The 18,683-nt window shown below is 42.2% G+C and overlaps 1 protein-coding gene across 7 annotated transcripts in view; it reads left to right on the forward strand.

The window, feature by feature from the left end:
* Parp11 (poly(ADP-ribose) polymerase family member 11) overlaps positions 1-18,683 on the forward strand; it is a 55,304-nt gene that overhangs the window by 33,485 nt on the left and 3,136 nt on the right. For 4 of the 7 annotated variants that reach the window (XM_004869355.4, XM_004869354.4, XM_021248066.2 and 1 more), the window contains 6 exons: positions 1,547-1,675; positions 2,482-2,602; positions 5,236-5,311; positions 9,595-9,667; positions 9,744-9,874; positions 17,015-17,166. In XM_004869355.4, coding sequence (XP_004869412.1) covers positions 1,550-1,675; positions 2,482-2,602; positions 5,236-5,311; positions 9,595-9,667; positions 9,744-9,874; positions 17,015-17,166 — 679 coding nt within the window. In that variant the 5' untranslated portion in view covers positions 1,547-1,549. Of the gene's footprint in view, positions 1-1,546; positions 1,676-2,481; positions 2,603-4,502; positions 4,644-5,235; positions 5,312-9,594; positions 9,668-9,743; positions 9,875-17,014; positions 17,167-18,683 lie in introns of those variants that run through there. The other 3 variants (XM_021248067.2, XM_087214204.1, XM_021248068.2) reach the window with 3 other exon arrangements.

Here is an 18,683-nt window from a genome sequence, read left to right on the forward strand (position 1 = left end):
CTGTACTTGGTGTTCACTGTACTGTCTCATTATTGCTCTGACGGCCACCTAAAGAAAGAGTAGCCTTTCCTCTTCCACTTTGTGAAGGGAAAACCGTGGTGTGCAGTGAAGACAGAGTAGCTGAAACTTACCAGGGTTACATAATTCTAGAAACAGAGTGGACAGTTCATGTAATGAAATTACAACCAAATATTCTTCCATTTATGTGGTGGTATGTATTCTTTGTTTAAAAAATCAGAGATATATGAAATCTAATCTTTAACAAATTACCAATAATTATTTTTATTTGTGTGTGAGTGTAATTACAGAGAGATCTGAAAGGTACCTAGTACATTGGTAGCCATCACTGGTTAGCCTTGGGGAAGGAAGTTGAGAAGGTGCCAGGAGTAGAAAGGATGGTCAAACAAGTATTTAGCTTTATCTCAAATGTCCCACTCAGAAGAATATTTTTGTATATTAGTTGTGAAAATTTAAATCAATAATTTAAAAACCCGTAAAGAATGAGGGCAGGAAGCCTGCTTCCAGATAAAGTTTAACCTTCTGTGACCAGCCTCTTTTTGTCCCCTTTCTATTGACTTCGTCACAGTATGCGTCCAAGAACACGAAAGACTTTTTGGCGGTAATGTGTACGTAAGTTAATGAGTTGGTATAGCTAACATTACAAAATTAGTGCTAGCTGTAGGGCACTTTAACAGGGTAGTTAGTGCACTGACCTTGAATCCAGACTACCTGAGTTTGAATCTTGGCTTTCCTTTCCCATTTATAACCTTTCTGCATCCATTTCCTTCTTCGTACTGAGTACCTACCTTATATAGGCTGTTGTTAGACGTAAACGAGTTATCGGTACGGTTCTCCCAGCAGTGGCTGGCACATAGTAAAAGCCATATAAGGGCTAGGTGGTTATTTTGTTACTGTTGCCATTATCTTACCACTTGGGGACACTGTCGCAAGCTGAGGTGTATGTCCTGACTTCTGTGTTCTGTGAGTATGTACACATACACAAGCACACACATACAGAGGACATTCAGATGAATAAGTACAGATACATTTTTATTAAAATTGGATCTTACTATTTCTAAGTTTGATAGCCTTTTGTACCCAATACCATATATTAGAAACATCTGTCTATGCCATTAAGTGAAATAATGACTATTTAAACAAAAATCAGATGCATTTGATCTTAAGTAGTAATGATGTCTTAGATTTTTTGAATGAATACGTGAATTTAGGATTAAAAATTTCTTGGGCTATACTGAAAACCTGAACTGCTTATGGCTATTTATGCAGCTTACAAAAAGGGGTCTGTGGGCTCTGTTATGAACTACCTAAAGTGATTATTATTTGCCTGATTTGTTAAGCAATTATATTCAACATTTTAAAGTGTTTATCTTCAGAGCCAATATCCAAGGTAGAATGCTAGTTTTAGAATGTCACTGTGGGAAAGACACTGGACTAGAGCTCTCTATAAAGAACTATAATGATCCATAAAAAGCACATTGGTTATTAAGAAAATCATTTCTTCCTTCACTTCTCTCTGGATTTTCAGGAGATGTTTCACAAAACAGAAGAATTCATGTCCAAAACCACGGAGGGTGGAATGGATGACATGGACACATCAGATACGCAGTGGGGCTGGTTCTTCCTGGCGGAGTGTGGGAAGTGGCACATGTTTCAGGTACCCTTCCCGTGCATGGAACAGAAGGGGTTAATTCATGTAGCATCATCTCGCTGAGGTATAAAGGGAGTCGGAATGTAGGACTTAAATTAAAACTTGAGGAAATAAACAGCTTAACTACAAGAACAGTTAGAAATTCTTCCAGTTCTTTCACTTTTCCCCAGGTTTTCACGGTGATTTGTTTAGAAGAGACAGTGTGCGTTTACTGTGTAGAGAGGGCCATGGTTACGTGAGCTCAGTACATTTACTTTTGAGCAACTCCACTTTTGAACTGGTAGCCGAAGAGAGAGAAAGGAAACAGCAAGTCCATATTAACCACCTTCTAAATGCCAGGTATTATGCTAGGTACCACGCACAAATTTTCTCTCTTATCCTCAAACTCTGCCAGATGTTAACACTGTTGAAGAAAGTAAAACTCAGAAAAGTTAATTTGTCCAAGGTCAAGGAGGGAATTAAGCTGAGAATTGAACCCATACTCAGAAACCTGTATCTTTTTTTTTAACTGTAGTAAGCTTTTAAAGAAGATTTAATTCTACCCACTTATTATAATTATTGGAATAATTTGTAAAAATTGTACCAATTTGTAAAAAGGCACTATCACCAGTTGTTGAAGGGGACCAGCCACAACCAATTGTTTTTCTTGGAAATCTTTAGACTGCTTCCAGTGTGCTGCCTTGGCTCTGATCTCGCGTGTGTTGGGCGCTAGAGCAGGTGCTAGTCAGTTTCCTCACCCCTCCAGCACCACTTGTGTGGCCCCTCACTCGTGTGAGCAGCTGGTAAACGAAACTCTCTGGTCTGTCTTAAAGCCGGATGCCAACATCCAGTGTTCAGTCAGCAGTGAAGATATCGAGAAAAGCTTCAAAACAAACCCTTATGGCTCCATTTCTTTTACCACTTCCAAATTCAGCTACAAGATAGACTTCGCAGGTATGTTTTTCCCTAATAGTTGTGTGCTTTTAGTATACCGATATGGTACAGTCTGCAGCTCTGAAGGTCAGGATTAGTCAATATGTTTGCAAACAGTGAAGTAAATCCTTTTTGTTACACACAAAAATAGTTCTTTAAAAATTCAAGATTTGAAATCTTGAGCAACATTATCTTTTATAAAGGCATGTTTATATGCTTATATATATATTAATGTGTGTGGAGGGCATCATATTTGAGTTCATGTAATGCTTATCTTTTAAGAAATAGGAAATACTTTATAGCTTTGTGTGTGTGTGAGACAGGGTCTCAATAAGTTGCCCATGTTGGGCTCAAACGTGTAATCCTCCTGCCTCAGCCTCCCAAGTAGCTGGGATTACAGGTTCCTGTCACCACACCCTGCTCATAGCTCTTGTTTTATTCATCATCTCATAATTCTGAAAATAGATTTGAAACAGTTGGGAATCTTTTTACATTAAAGTGCAATCAGATGGTAAGTGAGAATGTTAATAGTAACTGATAATAGTTTCACACCCAAAGTGCAGCCTGGTGACCATTTTCTTGGTGTTTTTGCTAGCAAATTGGGTTGTTTTGTTTTGCAGTATTGGGGATTGAACGTGACCTCCACACTGAGCTACATCACTCATCTTTTTTTGAGACAGGGTTTCACTAAATTTCCCAGGCTAGGCTCCTACTTGTGACCCCCTGCCTCAACCTCCAAGAGTGCTGGGATTATAGGAACGCACCACCACACCCAGTTCCTTCTGCCACTTTCTGATATTATTGGCTCTTGATAGGTTAGCCAGCTAATCTGGAAATTAGCCCCACTTTGGGTTTTGCCCAGTGGTGTATATTTAGTTGTCCATGAGAAGCCTGTTGGATTCACCCCTGAGGGTTTAAGTAGCAGGCATGTGTTATCTGTTGGCCAGAGGCAAACGAGACGTGGTCGGGGAGGCTTTCTTCATGAATGTGTTGTCCTCCAGCTCTCCCTTCCGTTTCTGTGAGTTGTGTCTTTCTGACCCTAGTCGTATAGTGGAGGGAACCTTAGCAAACTCCCGTGGATGGGCCTTGGCCAGAGCTGGTGAGGGGCTTGGCCAGGAAGAAGTTGATACACCCTAGCGTCTTAGAGTCGCTGTCCTGCTGAAATGGTTCTTGCTTTCTAAAAAATTATTATCAAGAGTTAAAGCCATTGGGGGCCTACTAATCCTGACTCTCTCCCATGACAGTAGGCCCTAACCAGGCTACCTGTGCGGGTCCTGACACATGTTTTCTGTGGGAGTCTGGGCCAACGGGAGCCTTCCCATCTGTGTACAGAGGCTGCTACGAGGCAGTCCTGAAGCGGAGAGAGGTTCAGGCCTCTGGCTTCACAAGGGGGGTGAAGGTTGGTAGCGCATTTAGTGATGGTAGATAATTTAGGGAGCCACATGTTTCACAGAGAATGTTCACTAGAACACTATACTTTTTGGAAGCTTTCTGTTAGGAAACGCAGTTTTAACCGGGCCTGTAGCTCAGCAGCACAGCACCTGTCTGGCAAGCATGAGGCCCTGCGTTCGAGTCCCAGTACCAAAAAAAAAAATCTTTATTACAGTATAGGAGGCTGTAATAACCAGTACTCATACTAAGACACCATTAGTACTGTAACACTAATAATTCAGGTTTTCCCACTCTCTACATAACGGTACTGTTTTAGAGTGTAATTATTGGCATTCAACATATACTGCTTCCCAGATTGATAGCCCCACCCCTTCTGCCATTAGCCAGCTCAGGTTTTCATGTCAGAATGGTAAAAAGTAAATTCACACAGCAGTGGGTTAAGAAGATGGCACCGCAGGCTGTGTGCCATCTGCTGAGGGCCTTGCCCCTGTGTGCCAGGTCGAGGGGAGTGCAGAAAGGGCAGAACACACTTGACACTAGCACCGGCCTCGGGGAGCCTCAGGGAGCCCCTGTGTTCTGGAGTGGAGCCATGTCAAGCAGATGCTTACGGGAGCACATAATGCTTACTTTTGTGGGAATGAAGAAATGGACCTGCTAAATCTTGGCTGAGGTGAGACATAGGTAAAAGAAGGAGAAAGTGATACTGGAATTAATTGGCCTTTTATCACTAGATTTTTTTAATATGAATGTGTTGGGTCTTGCCTGGTTTTCTGTTTTTTTGATTTAGGTATACAATTTAAAGAGAAGGCATGAATATATGAATTTTTGAAATTCTTTGAGTTGTGCAAGTTTTATAATGGTCATGTATCTTTTTTAATCACTTCCAAATTTTTTGGAGAAATTAAAATAATATTGGTCTATTTAATAACAAGATTTAGTTTCCGTTCTCTCTAGTACTGTTAACCTTCTTAAGTTAAAACTCTTGTATTTTAGTGTCAGTTTGACCTCAGTATGATACAGAAACGAGCAGACCCTGCATACGGAGCACTGTTTGAAGCTAACATCCTTTGCATGAGCTCAGACTGAGCCCTGGCGCTGTGCCCCACGTGCAAACTAGCTGGTGGTGAGGTGTCCTGAACACTGCTTGTCCCTCTCTCGCAGAGCGCGTGGACTCCTGAGCATGTAGTGTGGCCGCTAACTTCGTGACTCTCATAGCCAGTACATTTCTGTGGCTGATCTAATATCTTTGTTTTTGTATTCAGAAATGAAGCAAACGAATCTCACCACTGGGAAGCAGCGCTCAATAAAAAGGGGTCCCTTTTCTATCACCGCTTTCAGGTATTGTACGAGAAAAGCTGCAGAAAGGGTGGGTTTTTCCTCTCCCTTCTCTTTGTCACCATGTAATGGAACAACAGGCTGACAGTGCTTTGGTAGGTCATGTAATGATCTTAAAATCGATCTTTTAAATATTAAATCTCATTTGTTGATGAAGTCGGAAATTAGTATATTCTGTTATTTCCTTTCCTGCTATTTTCCCCCTTTTTTCTTGTATTTTTATATTTCTCAGTTCTTTAGAACAGTATGCATGGCAGTTACAAGATGCCTGGTAGTCTGTACTATAAACACTTAAAATAAAGCACTGAGGTAAGTTTGAATTTCAGCTGGAAATGCTCTGACAGATCATCTAATCATTTGGGCTGTAAATCTTAATAATTGCCCACTTTGTATGCATCTCCGGTGATCCTGGGCCAGACTTACAAGTAATTCATCTCCAGTCTGTGGGGACAGGCAGCTTGAGGAAGATGGCTGCATGCAGGGTAGCTGGACAGTTCTCTGCTCCTGGGTCCTTTTTCCTCTCTGGACAGATGTGGTCTGAAAAAAGAAGTGTAAATGCCAGAAGAGGATAAGTATTTGTTATTCACAGGAATGGAATCGAAGGGAGAAGTCTTAGAGCATGTCTCCAATTTGCTGGAATTATTCTGCAGGCAAATACTAAGATTCCTTCTCTTCAATAGTTTTTAAATGAAACTTAAAAAAAAATAGCATGTGAATTGTGGACAGGGTCCTTTTACTCCTTCCAAGGAGATTTTTGAAAGGATTAGACCAAAAGAAAGACATTGAAAGAATTAAAGAACTAAATATTTTAAGTTTCTATCAGTTTGTTTCTCAAGATTTTTGGCTTATATTTTAGTATCAAAATTTAAAGTGAGGGCCAGGGATGTAGCTCAGTGGCACAGCACCTACCTGGCTAGCAGACAGGTCCTGAGTTTGATTCCTGCTACCAAAAAAATAAAAATTTAAATATGTTCAAGTACTTATGCAATGAATGCTCTAATACTTCTGTAGAATATACAGAATATTTTCTTAATAGCTACATATACCAGGAATATAATAAAGGAATTATGTATCTTCAGAGAATGTATATTCTGGGAAAAAAGAAAGATACTGCTGACACATGTTCCTGTAATTGTGTGTTGTTATATCTGCTAAGCCTTTGGTGGGGAAGAAGTACAAGTTGGAATCAAGCACACTTTTCTCTCCTAGACTGAACAAATCATAGAACAAAAATAGGAGAGGGAGAAAATTAAACAGAATGGAGGACAGCAAGCAAGAAAATAATAAAAGCAGAGGAATAGTTAGTAGGAATAATAGAATGGTGAAGGTCAATGGGTACTGATACAGAAATGTGTATTTATTTCAGGAACATAATAAGCATTTATCACCAGCCAGGCAAACAATGCATGCTTCTGTTGAGAAATAGCAAATTAAGGCTATGGACTGCAGAATTTTTTTTTGGTGTAGTGCTGGGAATTTAATAGTGACCTTCACACTAACCTATATCCCAACTCTTTGTATTTTAGTTTCTTTTTAATTTTGAGACAAGGTCCTGCTAAGTTGCTCAGATAGGACTAGAGCTTTTGATCCTCTGGCCTCAGCCTCCCAGATGGGCATGCACTACCATGCTGAGCTACTACATAAAATTTTTTTTAAGTTTTTTTTTTATAGCTAAAATATATTTTAGCAAAGTGAGAAAAAAGATTAGGAAAAAATTTTAATTCATTATAGTTGAAGGGACAATTCCTATAGTACTTGAGCTCTTCTAGAACTTTCTAAGACCAAGATAGACAAAGAATTTAAATGTGCATGCAAGCACATTCATAATAAAAGAAACACAAATTAATTAATATCAGACTTTTATTATCAAATTGACAAAAATTCAGAAGTTTAATAACTTTTGGGAGAAGTTGTTGGAAAATAGGCATTCTCAACATTTGTTGTCAGAATGTTGAGTGTAACCTTCAAAGATGGCATTTGGGCAGTATTTGTCAAAATCTTGAATAAATACATACCTTGATATAGAAATTTCATTTCAGAGACACTGTTTGACAGGCAGACTAGTGGATTTCTGAAATGACAGATGGACAAACTTGTTCTTTGTAGTATTGTTAATAGAGAAGCAAAAAGTTGAAGACAAGATAGGTGTTGTCTGTAGGCTTCTGGTTAAATGAATCATGGCAAATCCATACAGGGGAGTTCTATGCATCTGTAAAATAGAATGCATTTATTTGTTCAGCCAGTATTTATTGAATGTCTACTAGGTACCAGGCTCTCTTGCTGGCTTTGGGAATGCAGGTGCTCTCTGTGTACTTATGTTGAAAGATCTTGGTAAGAATACATGGAGTGAAAAAAGGGTTCAGAAATGAATGCTTCATGCTTCCTTTTGCCGGGGGAAGAACTTGGTGTTTATTAACCCATGGTTCTGAAAGAATATCCAAGAGACTGAAAACAGGGATTACCTGGAGTTGGGGCAGAAGTGAGGACTGAACAGAACAGGGACTAGGATGTGAGGAAAATGTCTCTGTATATTGCTTTATATGTATTCTCCTTTTTTTTTTTGGCACCAGGGATGGAACTCAGGACCTTGCGCTTGCAAGGCAGGAGTGATGCCACTGAGCTGAATCCCCGACCCTTCTCCTTTTTTGGTGTAGTGCTGGTGATTGAACCCAGGGCCTCACTCATGCTAGGGAAGTCCTGTACCACTCAGCTACGCCTCCTCAGCCCTTTTCATTTTCTTTTAAGACAAGGTCTCACTAAGTTGCCCAGGCTGGCCTGAAACTTGCAAAATTCCTGCCTCAGCCTCCTGAGCAGCTGGGATTACAGAAGTGACCCACCATGTTGGGCTTCTACTTATTCATTTTTGATCATATGTTACATTACTTTGAATTTCATATTTTATTCTCACTACTTTGGCTGGGGAAAGGGAGGCATCCCCAGCTCCGGAATTGCACTGTTCGATTGTCTTCAGACAAAATGTGGTGGAGTTTCTGATTCTCATTATTGAGGATATGGATCAGGAGGTTCACCACTGCTGCTGGGGGACAGAGGCTGCTGGGAGAGAGTCAGGAAGTGGGTGTGGAGTTGCGCAGGGAGGGTTCATGTTCCAGGGTACCCATCTTAGCATCCAAGGGTCCTCCATGGAGATCACAGGAGTGGCAAGAAGGGCTGTCCCTAAGTCGGGCATGCCACAGCTCTGGGGCTGACAGTCGAGCAGATCAACAGCATCTTCCCTGAGAGGACCTGAGCGGTCCCTGTCCTTCCATCTGCCTCCCAGAGTCTTGTGCAGGGCCTTTCCATAAGGACACTGTAAATGTTGACTCCTTGGCCTCTTGTTGGCCTCACAAATAGTCCAGTATAATGCTGCAGACTCACCAGCCAGCACAGTCGCTTTTTCCAGCTCTTCTGGTGGAGATGCCAGCCAATTGCTTGTGACAGGATGTGATTCTTCTTCACTCTCACGTATACTCCATGTTCCAGAAATTCCCATTCTTAAAGAAAGCTCCGGGGTTCCTGGTTGCTGTATGTTTGAGTGAACTGGCCTGTTCTTGGTTCTTGATTTTCATTTCTCTTCTTCAGTGCCTGGGTGTTTCTGGAAATTTCTTTCCAGAGCACTACTTTCTCCATTGTATTCCTGTTTCTTCATTGGAGTCTTTGCTGCAGCCAAAGGAACTGTCTGTGATAGAACCCAGAGAGTTAGGGGCCTGGCAGAGATGGGCTTGCTCTTCTGCTTCCCAAGGCTCTACATTACTTTATTTTTTCAAAAATTAAAATGAGTTTGAAAAACAAATAAGCTAAGCACTGTATAGGTTTGGGATTTGTTAATCACTTTTTTGTTTGTTATGTTTTGTTTTGTTTTTTTAAATATGGGGGATTGAAACTAGGACTTTCTCATTGAGCTACATCCCCAGCCCTTTTTAATTTTTAATTTTGTGTTAGGGTCTTGCTAAATTGCCTAGGCTGGGCTTGAACTTGCAGTCTTCCTGCCTCAGCCTTCTGGAGTGCTGGAAGTCCAGTCATGTGCCACCATTCCAGGCTATTTTTGAAATTTCATGGTAAATGTATGGTTGTATATTTTCCATCCAAGTCCACAATTCAGCACCTAACAAGTAGCACACAAGAAACATTCAATAAATATTTTTAAATAAAGAAAACACAGAGGAGTACACCTGGTTGCATTTGTCATGATGCCCTAAGAAGAAAATTCAGCTTTGGCAAAAAAGCTAAATAACCAGCAGTAATTATAATCAGCTTCTGATATTGTGTTTTATCTTTGCTATTTGAAGCTATATCTGTGAAAATGAGGCCATACCCGTGCCACCACACTGGGAGAATGTGAAGAGTGAAGTGCCCTATCAGGTGAGAGCAGAGCTGAGCGCTGTCCTGTGGAGAAGTAGGGAAGGGCCCCTATGAACCTACGAACTTCTCTCTGCAGCTCGTTTCTCTGCACAGCCAGACACATGAATATAATGAAGTTGCCAGTCTTTTTGGGAAGACAATGGATCGCAACCGAATCCAAAGAATTCAAAGAATTCAGAACTTAGATTTATGGGAGTTCTTCTGCAGGTAAGAGGTTTCTAGTCTGAACCTTCTGCCATCCCTAAGACTGTTACGGCCTTGGGGATGGTTGAGCCCAGGTGTTTTTGTACTAGTTTCAGAGGCGTAAGCGTGTGTTTGCTTTGGCCGTCTTTCGATCTGCCTCTCCAGCATTTCAGGGGGTGGCAGGGAGCAGATCTGAAAGTGAATCCAGGCTGGATCGTGTGAGAAGCATTCTGCCCTTCCAAGACTGCAAGCTGAGCACCCTGGCCGAAGTGGATGAGTCTCCACACCTGTGTCAACAGCACTTTGTTTGGCTTCCAGAAACCTCTGGAAACACTGTTGAATTTCTTTTTGAAACCATTGCACTGTCTGCCTATGGCCATTGGCTTGTTTTATTTTAAGGAACATACACCTTCAAGTCTACCGCTAACCTTAAAGTTTTATGCTGTAAAATCTGAATTCACTACTAGATTTAGTTTGGAAATGACTCATTAGATTTCCCAGTGTGTACTTTACCTAGAAATTAACATTATAGAAAATATAAAGGTATTTTTCAAATTAACCTGTTGTGCTGTGTTTTTATAACATATATTACTTAAAATAACTCTGAGATATTTTTAATTTTTATAGATGAGATTTTATTTCTAATTTTTATTATAAGCTTTTAATTTTTTATTTAGAAAAATTTCAAATAGACACAAGTAGAGTCTAATATAATGAACACGATACCGCAATCCTGATTCAACATTTATGAAGATTTACCACACATAATCTATTTCCTTTTTTGTTACTGTTGTTGCTAAAGTATTTTAAAGCAAATCTCAGACTGTAACTCATTTCCTTTTCATATACTTGAGAATTAGGCTGAATTTCAATTTTTAATGATTCATGGGATTCTTTCATGGTTTTGACTAGCTGATATGACTTTAGTATATTCTAGACATTAGTCTCCTAGTAAAATAAGGTGCTTTCAGCATGTGGTTTTTATTGTGTCTTTAGACTAAACCAAGTCACTTTTTTATAATAACTGGGTTTAGAAGGTTTTATTCAGTTCTGTTCGGATGATTCCCTTACAGAGAAATCTGGAAGCCTCTTCTGCCCACTTTGATTTGATTTGATTTTCTCAGTGAAAAGATATTTTTCTAAAATGAGTTGATAAAAGTGTAATTCCTTATTTTGGAGGTCCTGCAAATTGTACCCAGGCAGTGCTGGGCTGTGTCCCCGCCCCCGTTTTTCTTTTTTTTTGAGATGAATTCTCAATAAATTTACCTAGAATGGCCTCAGACTTGCAGTCCTCCTCCTGCCTTAGCCTCCCAAGTCACTGGGGTTACAGGTGTGCACCACTGTAGCTGACAAGTTTATTGTCTTTTGTTGTTGTTTGTCTGCTTTTGAGGTGCTGGGGAGTAAACCCATGGCCAGGCAAAAGCTCGACCACTGAGTTACATCCTCAGCTCTAACTTATTATTCTTAGTCAGGACTCTAAAGTGAAGTTTATATTGGTTTCCTTCATAATTTGAGTTCTCAGTAAAAGTCTAATGGTAAAAATGTGGCACAGGACCCTAAAACATTTTATACCAGTTTTCTCATTGGAAGCAATCCTACCCTGGTGATGCCCTTCCTGATTTCATGTAGTGTCAGCCTGTGAAAATCTGTGGTGGTAAATGAACCTGCCACCTGCCACAACCATGCAGAATGCCAAGTCTCATTGTAAGGACAGCCTGGCATCTCCCTGAGAACCGCAATAACTGAAGTTGCTGCCATGTAAACTCTGACTCCCCAAACAGGCAGGCAGGCCCACGTGAGTCCATCGAGAGTCAGCTCACATTCCTCAGGCCTGCCTTCCTCCCCTCCCTCCCACCTGCTTCTTGACAGGCAGTATTCTGGGCATCTGAGCTATGATGGTGGACAGGACTGTAGGTTAGACAAGGAGCCAGGCCACTCCACCAGAAATGCAGATGTGAGCAGCCCATCACTAAGGGAGGGTATCTGTCCACCCCTGCCCACTGCAGTAGGGTGTGTGTCCTGGCTGGGAACATGAAGTACTTCCAAAGGCAGGTGTCATTTCAGCTAGACACAGGAGGGTAGAGAAAAGGCATCTTGGCACTGGGAGCACTGAGACCGAAGTTTGGAAACACGGAGGGACCCAGCAAATGGAATTTTAAATGCATAGAAACTTAAGATGAATGAAGAGGCTGGAAAGGTGGTTGGGAAGCAGGACATGGAGGGTTTGTAGTTGCACCACAGGGCGGTGGTGTGATTTTCTGCATAGCTTGAGGTGGATTGGATTGAACTAATCCAGAGTGGAAGTCGGAGAGTTAGCGGGTGCCAGTGATGCAGGCCTTTATAAACTAAACTAAGGGACTCGGATTCATAGTTTGTTTGCTTCCTTGCTTGCTTGCTTGCTTGTTGGCTTGCTTTGAGGCAGCCTCTTACCATGTAGTCTAGGCTTACCTTGGACTCACTCTGTAGTTCAAGCTGGCCTCAAACTCGAGGTCTTCCTGCCTCAGCCTCCTGTGTGCTGAGTTTGTGTACATGTGTCAACATGCCTTGCAGGACTTTAAGCAAGAGAATGATGAATCTAATTAGCATTTTAGAAAATTAATTCATTGGTCCATTCTGAGGGGAAAGTTTTGAAGCAGTGGTTCTCATTTGGGAGTGATTTTCCCACCAGAGGACATCTGGTGATGACTGGAGACATTCAGTCGTCATGCGAGCACAGTCCTCTTCCCTCTGTCCCTTTCCTGACACCTTCCCCGTCTTCAAAAAGTCTTATTTTTACTCTTTTACTTATATTTGGGTTTCACATGTAAGAGAAACCATGCAGTATTTTACTGAGTCTGCCTTATTTCACTTAACATTATGTGCAAGAGCTATCCATTTTCCTCTAAATGACATGAATTCTTCTGGCTGAATAACATTTCATTGTGTATATATAACACATTTCCTTTACCCATTCCTATAGGCATGTAGGCTGTTTCTAGAGCTCAGCTGTTGTGAATTGTGCTGCTAGAAACATAGGTGTGCCTGTGTCACTATAGTGTAAAGTCTTTGGGAATATACCTGGGAGAGGTATAGGTGGGTCAAATAAAATTTCTATTTTTTGTTTTTTGAAGAATCTCCATACTGATTTCCAAAGCATTTGATAAGCGAGGCCTAAGCACTGTGATTAGAAGGAAGCTCTCAGAAGAAGAGCTGACAAGCCAGGAGAGAGGGCAAGGGTCATTGGTGGACTGAGACTCCTGAAGGCACACAGGGTCAGCTCGGAGGTAGACAGGATGGCCAGCTGCACATGTGGCTCTGGTAGAGGTTGGGGAGGAGGACAGGAGCTGGCTTGTGGCATTCTTCCCTACCGCCGTCAGTTTCCGTGGTGAAATAAGTGAAGTCCTATGCAGGAGGAAGTGTCAGGGAGGCGTGGAAAGGAGGAAGGAAAATGGGAAAGGGAAGACTTGAAGTGGCCGTTATGGGAATGGGGAGAGAAAGCTGACTTGGGAACTGGAGGATTTCTCAGTGTCGAGGCTTAGCTGGAGTCTGGTGGAGGATGTGCATTTCTGGTGGAAACCATGGGGAATCTGGGGTGATTTGCTTGTGCAGTACACGTGTAAGAGCAGATGATTGGGGAGAGAGTTGGCACGATCCCTGGTTGGGAAGTGAATGCTGCTGTTTATTAAAAATGTGGATGTAGATTGATCAGAGACTCTCAGTCTGGCTGCATGTCAGAGTCACCTGTGGAGCTCTTCAGCAAGCACAGATGTCTGTCACCCACCCCCAGACCCACTGAGTCAGAGCTTCTGAGGTCTGCCTTTTTGTCTGTGGGAAGGTCTACAGGTGTTTCTGATGTCCACCCAGGATGGACGCCCATAGTCCAGTGATGGTGAACCTTTTCGAGCTTTCAGTGAGGCAGACAGCTGTGGCACACGTGCTGTAGGTTCACCACCACTGCTGGTTTAGACCTGGGCAAATTCACTTGGATCCAGAAGGTCTGCTCTGGTACAGAGCGTGTGGTGTACAGTCTGCTCTCTTTGGCACTCTGGTCCCCAAGAGGGTGGGTAATTGTGAGACATCATTGAGAAGAGAGCGCCACAGTATTTTAGTAAGTTTAGAAATAATTGTGGGTTTGGGCACAGGTGGGCAGGGTTGTGAAGAATTTAGTGCAGTCCTGTCTTTCCTTGCAGGTTTAACTGAAGTTCAAGAGGCCCTGCAACTCAACTTTGGCCTTGCTGGAACACAAAAGGCATGGTCTGTGAGTGTCCACATGTCACTGGCGCCTTAGTTGGGGCACTAAAACAAAGCTTGCTGGGGGATGCACAGCTTTGACCACCCCGCCCAGCTCTGCCTCTCACTGGTGCGTAGCTCCGTCCAGTCTCCTAACTGGGCAGCTCTTCATTACCTGTTGATGCCCACTCTCCAGACTTCGAGCAGCTCTTCAAACCCATATTCATTTTCATCTGTGCCTGGAATGTAGTGACCAGTGCACGTCCTGATTCTCCAATTCTAGTCGTTTGGCTCATGGGCCTTACAAGGATGTGTGTATTAAACAAATGTATACTTCAGAAAAGGGAGAAAAACCTTGTATGGATTCAATCGTGCCCAACTAACTGATAGGACTGCCTTGGTGGTAGGTGGGAAAGCCTCTTAGCCAGTCTAGCTTGATTCTTATGAAGTAGTTGAGAAAGTATCTTGTAATGGAGGCAATCTATGCATGGTGATGCTACAAACAGAAAAATTAGTAGAAGTCTTTTTTTGTTTTGTTTGTTTGTTTTTGAGACAGAGTCTCGCTTCATAGTGCCTTGAACTCACTGTGTATTCCATGTTGGCCTCAAACTCATGGGAATCCTCCTGCCTCACCCTCCTGAGTGCTGGGATTACAGGCAGGCATCACTACGCCTGGCTTAAAACTAGTAGATTTTATGCAAAGAGTAACTTCAATGGCATGCATGCTTTTTTCTTGAGTCTTTCAACATTTTTATCAGATATTTGAATAAAGTAAGGCTTGCATATCCCCACTGCCAAAGATTCAACACTAGAAGGGACAGTTTATTTGTTTTGTTAGTGAATCAGTGGACAGAAAGACCTTGGAAGGTTGAAATTATTTTTTTAAAGCTTTTTCCCCTCAGTTATGAAAGGGACAGCTGCGCCTTGTTAAAAGAAAAAAGTTGAGACAGTACATAAAGTTCTGAAAAAGAAAGTTGATATAATTGATTCTAAATCAGTGAAGCTTGACTGCAGTAAGTCTACAGCGTTCAGCCTCTATATCAGTTGTACAGAGTGGCAAGGGGTAGACCTGGTCTGAAGAGTGCCGGAGCTGTAACCGTTGCAAGCCCAGTGTCCAGCAGATTCTTGTTACTGAGAGCAGTCCCGTGCAGAGTGGGGCCTGGGAGCTCTGCCGTGTGAGCGTGGCTTGGGGACAGGGCAAGCTTAACCCAGAGGAGAAAGCCTGGGAGACGTTCTGAGGTATTTCTGGGTATTTACAAAGTTGTTTTAGTAAGAGTGTCCTGAGTCACTCTGTGTCCAAGAGACAGTAACAAAAGCCAGTGAGCAGGAGGAACAAGGAGGTGGATCTGGGTTCAGCATCTGGTGGGTGCACTTCCTAACTAGTGCAGCTGATCGATCTCAAGCAGACTTCGCTGTCCAGCACAGCAGCGAGTCCTGGGCACTGTCTTAGTTATTTCCTCATTCCAGACATAAAATACCTGACACCCACAGGTGGAGCAAAGGCTTATTTTGGCTCACAATTTGTAGAAGTTTGAGTTCATAGTCAGCTGGCTCCAAGGCAGGGCTGCCTGGCAAGGGCAGACAGTAGGCAGTGAAGCCTACCTTCCCTCACTCCCTTTATATCCCACCCAGCCTACAAGCCTATTGATTGGTGCCACAGTGGGACTTCCGCTCCTCAGAACTGTGCTAAACCCATTTGGTTATCATACACCCTTAATCTATATTCACACACTTCATGATCCATCCAGCTCCGAAAAGCTCCACCTATGAACACAGAAGGCTTTGGAAGGACATCTAGGTACAAGCCATAACAGCACTGGAATAGCCTGAAGCAGGCATTCGGCAGTTAGCTCTCAGAAATGCAAGGGGAAGGGCTTATTTTTAACATCTTTTTAATGAAATATTCCCAAAGTGAAAATATAACATTTATAGATACCCATTTATCTACTGATCAGACTTAACATTTTACTACTTGTCACATTTTCTTCATCTTTGCATCATGTTTTTTGAAGGTATAAAACACTACAGATGCAGGCAAAGTGTTTGCCCCACCCCCACCCTACTCTACTCCTTTTCTCTTTAAATTGGTACAATACCTTCCTGTCTATATTTTTAATTTTCTTCTACCTGTATGTGTACCTGTATAGTACACAGCATTATTTTAAGAAATATTCTTTCTACATTTAGCATTATATTCTAGATTTACTATGGTAATGCACACAAATCTTGTTCATTACTTTTCAATTTTTTATGCAGAAATACATATTTTTCTGTGAATTTTAGGCTCTCAATTTTTGTCATAATCAGCAGAGGATTGAATATCCTTTTATGAGTAGAAGAGATTTGTCCACTGAAAAGAGTGTTACACTGGATAACTTAATGTTTTCCAGATTCAAATTTTAGTTAAATTCAGCTGACATTTTGTAATCTCTGGAGATGAAAAGAATAAGGTGTAGGTCCAGCCCAAATAATTCACTGTCTACAGGCTGTGTGAACTTTGTACTGTTTCATTGTTGATAGTCTCCTTTGTAGGCACCTAAAGCTTATCTGGCTTAGGCAGTCCATTACTTTTACCCTTATGGGCATAATCTGGGATATGTGTACCTATTGGTAAGATTTTCTTTTTCTTTTCTTTTCCCTTCATACTGGGGACCCGATGCAGGGCATATACTGGGCCAGTGCTTTGCCCCTGAGATACATCCCCAGCCCCTTGTAGTATCCTTTTCAACTTTTGCTCAGTGTTGACTAATAATTTTTGGTGAAGTGAATCATGTGTTGTCCAAGAGGATCCAAAATTCTTTCTTTTCCAGAATTTCTTTGTTCACTTACAACTCATATTACAGAAGTATTTGTTCTCACCCTTTCTGTTGAACTTTGCTTTTTAAAAAATTAATAAGTGCCACATATGGTATATTTCTGCGTGTGCTATTGTGTCTGTGTGTGTTGTGTTTTTAGGAAAAAGGCTCAGCTCAAGAAAAAAAGAGGCGTCCCTCAGATTAATGAGCAGATGCTGTTTCACGGTACCAGCAGTGAGTTTGTGGAAGCAATTTGCATTCATAACTTCGACTGGAGAATAAACGGTGTACATGGCGCTGTCTTTGGAAAAGGTAACTGTCAGAGTTCCAGGTCTCACTTGAGTCCAGAGAGAGCATTTTCTCTCTTTAGCAGTAATGGATGTTTTCTAATTCAGAGACTTGGTAAGGGTTAAAAGCTGCCGTATTAGGTTCGAGGCACACTCTGAGCGTTTCTGAGCCAGGAAAGTCAGTTTTATACACACAGGAGCCAGGTGAGACTTATGCCCTTCTGCCAGGTTAAGGATCTTCCCAAACCCCAGTCACCAGATGAAGCACATTCATGCTGGTGAATCTGCGTTAGACTTGATTTTCACATGTGAGTTCTTTCTGTGTATGAGCCTGTACACTAAACTGCTTGCTGGCAACAGAGAGGGTGATATAACATACAACAGTATATGCAGGTGTTTTTACTTTGTTTTGTTTTTCTTTTTCTGTAAGAAAATGACAGGTAAGACTATTAATGGACAGTAAGGAATACGGGGGGAACTTCTCATTTCTAGTGCTGTGAAAGTACAAGTTGTCTAGTTTGTCCCCCCAAGTAATTAAGGAGAATGCTGAGGGGCAGAGGTAAGGGCTGGGCATCTGTTCTTCTAGTCCTTGCATCAATCCATCCGTACTGTACTGGGTGAAGATGGGACTTTGCAGTCCATCTGCAAAATTGGTCAGAGCAGGGATTCCCCTAGCAGTGTCGGTCTCTCCTGTCTACTGTTTTCAGAGAGGAGACTGCTTAATGAATTCTCATGTGTAGGCAGCGGACCCATGAAAATAACTCTTCTAGAATGCTCAGGCATGAGTATCTGTCAGTCAGCTGCCACTAAAATACCTGAGAGAATCAACTTAAAGGGAGGAGGGTTTTCAGTCCTGTTCGGTTGGCCCTGTTGCTTTTGAGCCGTGTTAAAGGCAGATGATGACAGCAGGGAGCGCCTAGTGGAGTGATCTCCCTTCTTGGCAGTTGGGAAATGCAGAAGAAGAGAGGAAGGTAAAGGTCACACCCTTCAAGGGCACATCCCCAGTGACCAAGACCTGTCATGAGCCCCAAATCTGAGAGCTTCCACCACCTCCCATCGCTCAGGGCAGGGACTGAGCCTTTACCACGCCGGCCTTCGGGGGACGCTTAAGATCCCAACCCTAATGACAGCGTCACACTTTCTTGTAAATCTTTTCCAGGATCTAAAGCTCTGTCATTTCCAGGTTATTACTGGATTGTTAGCCTGCATCATGGAAATGTGGCTTCTTCGGGTTTGAATTCACATCTGTGAGCTGACGCTTTCCTTGTGCTCTCCAGACCTTCGCTGGATGTTGGACAAGGGGAGGGGAGGACACTGGTGGAGGAAAAAGAAATGGGAAGGAGGCCCACACAGTAAAAGTCCAGGCCCTCAACCCCCCTTAACCAAAACGACCACAAAATTCAGACCCTGCCCTTTTAGCCCTGGGTTTCTCTGGGAGATTCCTTCTGAAACAGAAGTCTGGTATCTTGTTAGGCGGAGGTGCTGAAGTATATTGGAGACCTGGTTTATACCAACAAATCTATGCCTCTGGCAGGCAGGCAT

The sequence above is a fragment of the Heterocephalus glaber genome, unplaced genomic scaffold (assembly GCF_053883595.1).
Source record: "Heterocephalus glaber isolate CG9 unplaced genomic scaffold, H.glaber_assembly_v1.0 deba00001444, whole genome shotgun sequence".
Taxonomy (NCBI): Eukaryota; Metazoa; Chordata; class Mammalia; order Rodentia; family Bathyergidae; genus Heterocephalus; species Heterocephalus glaber.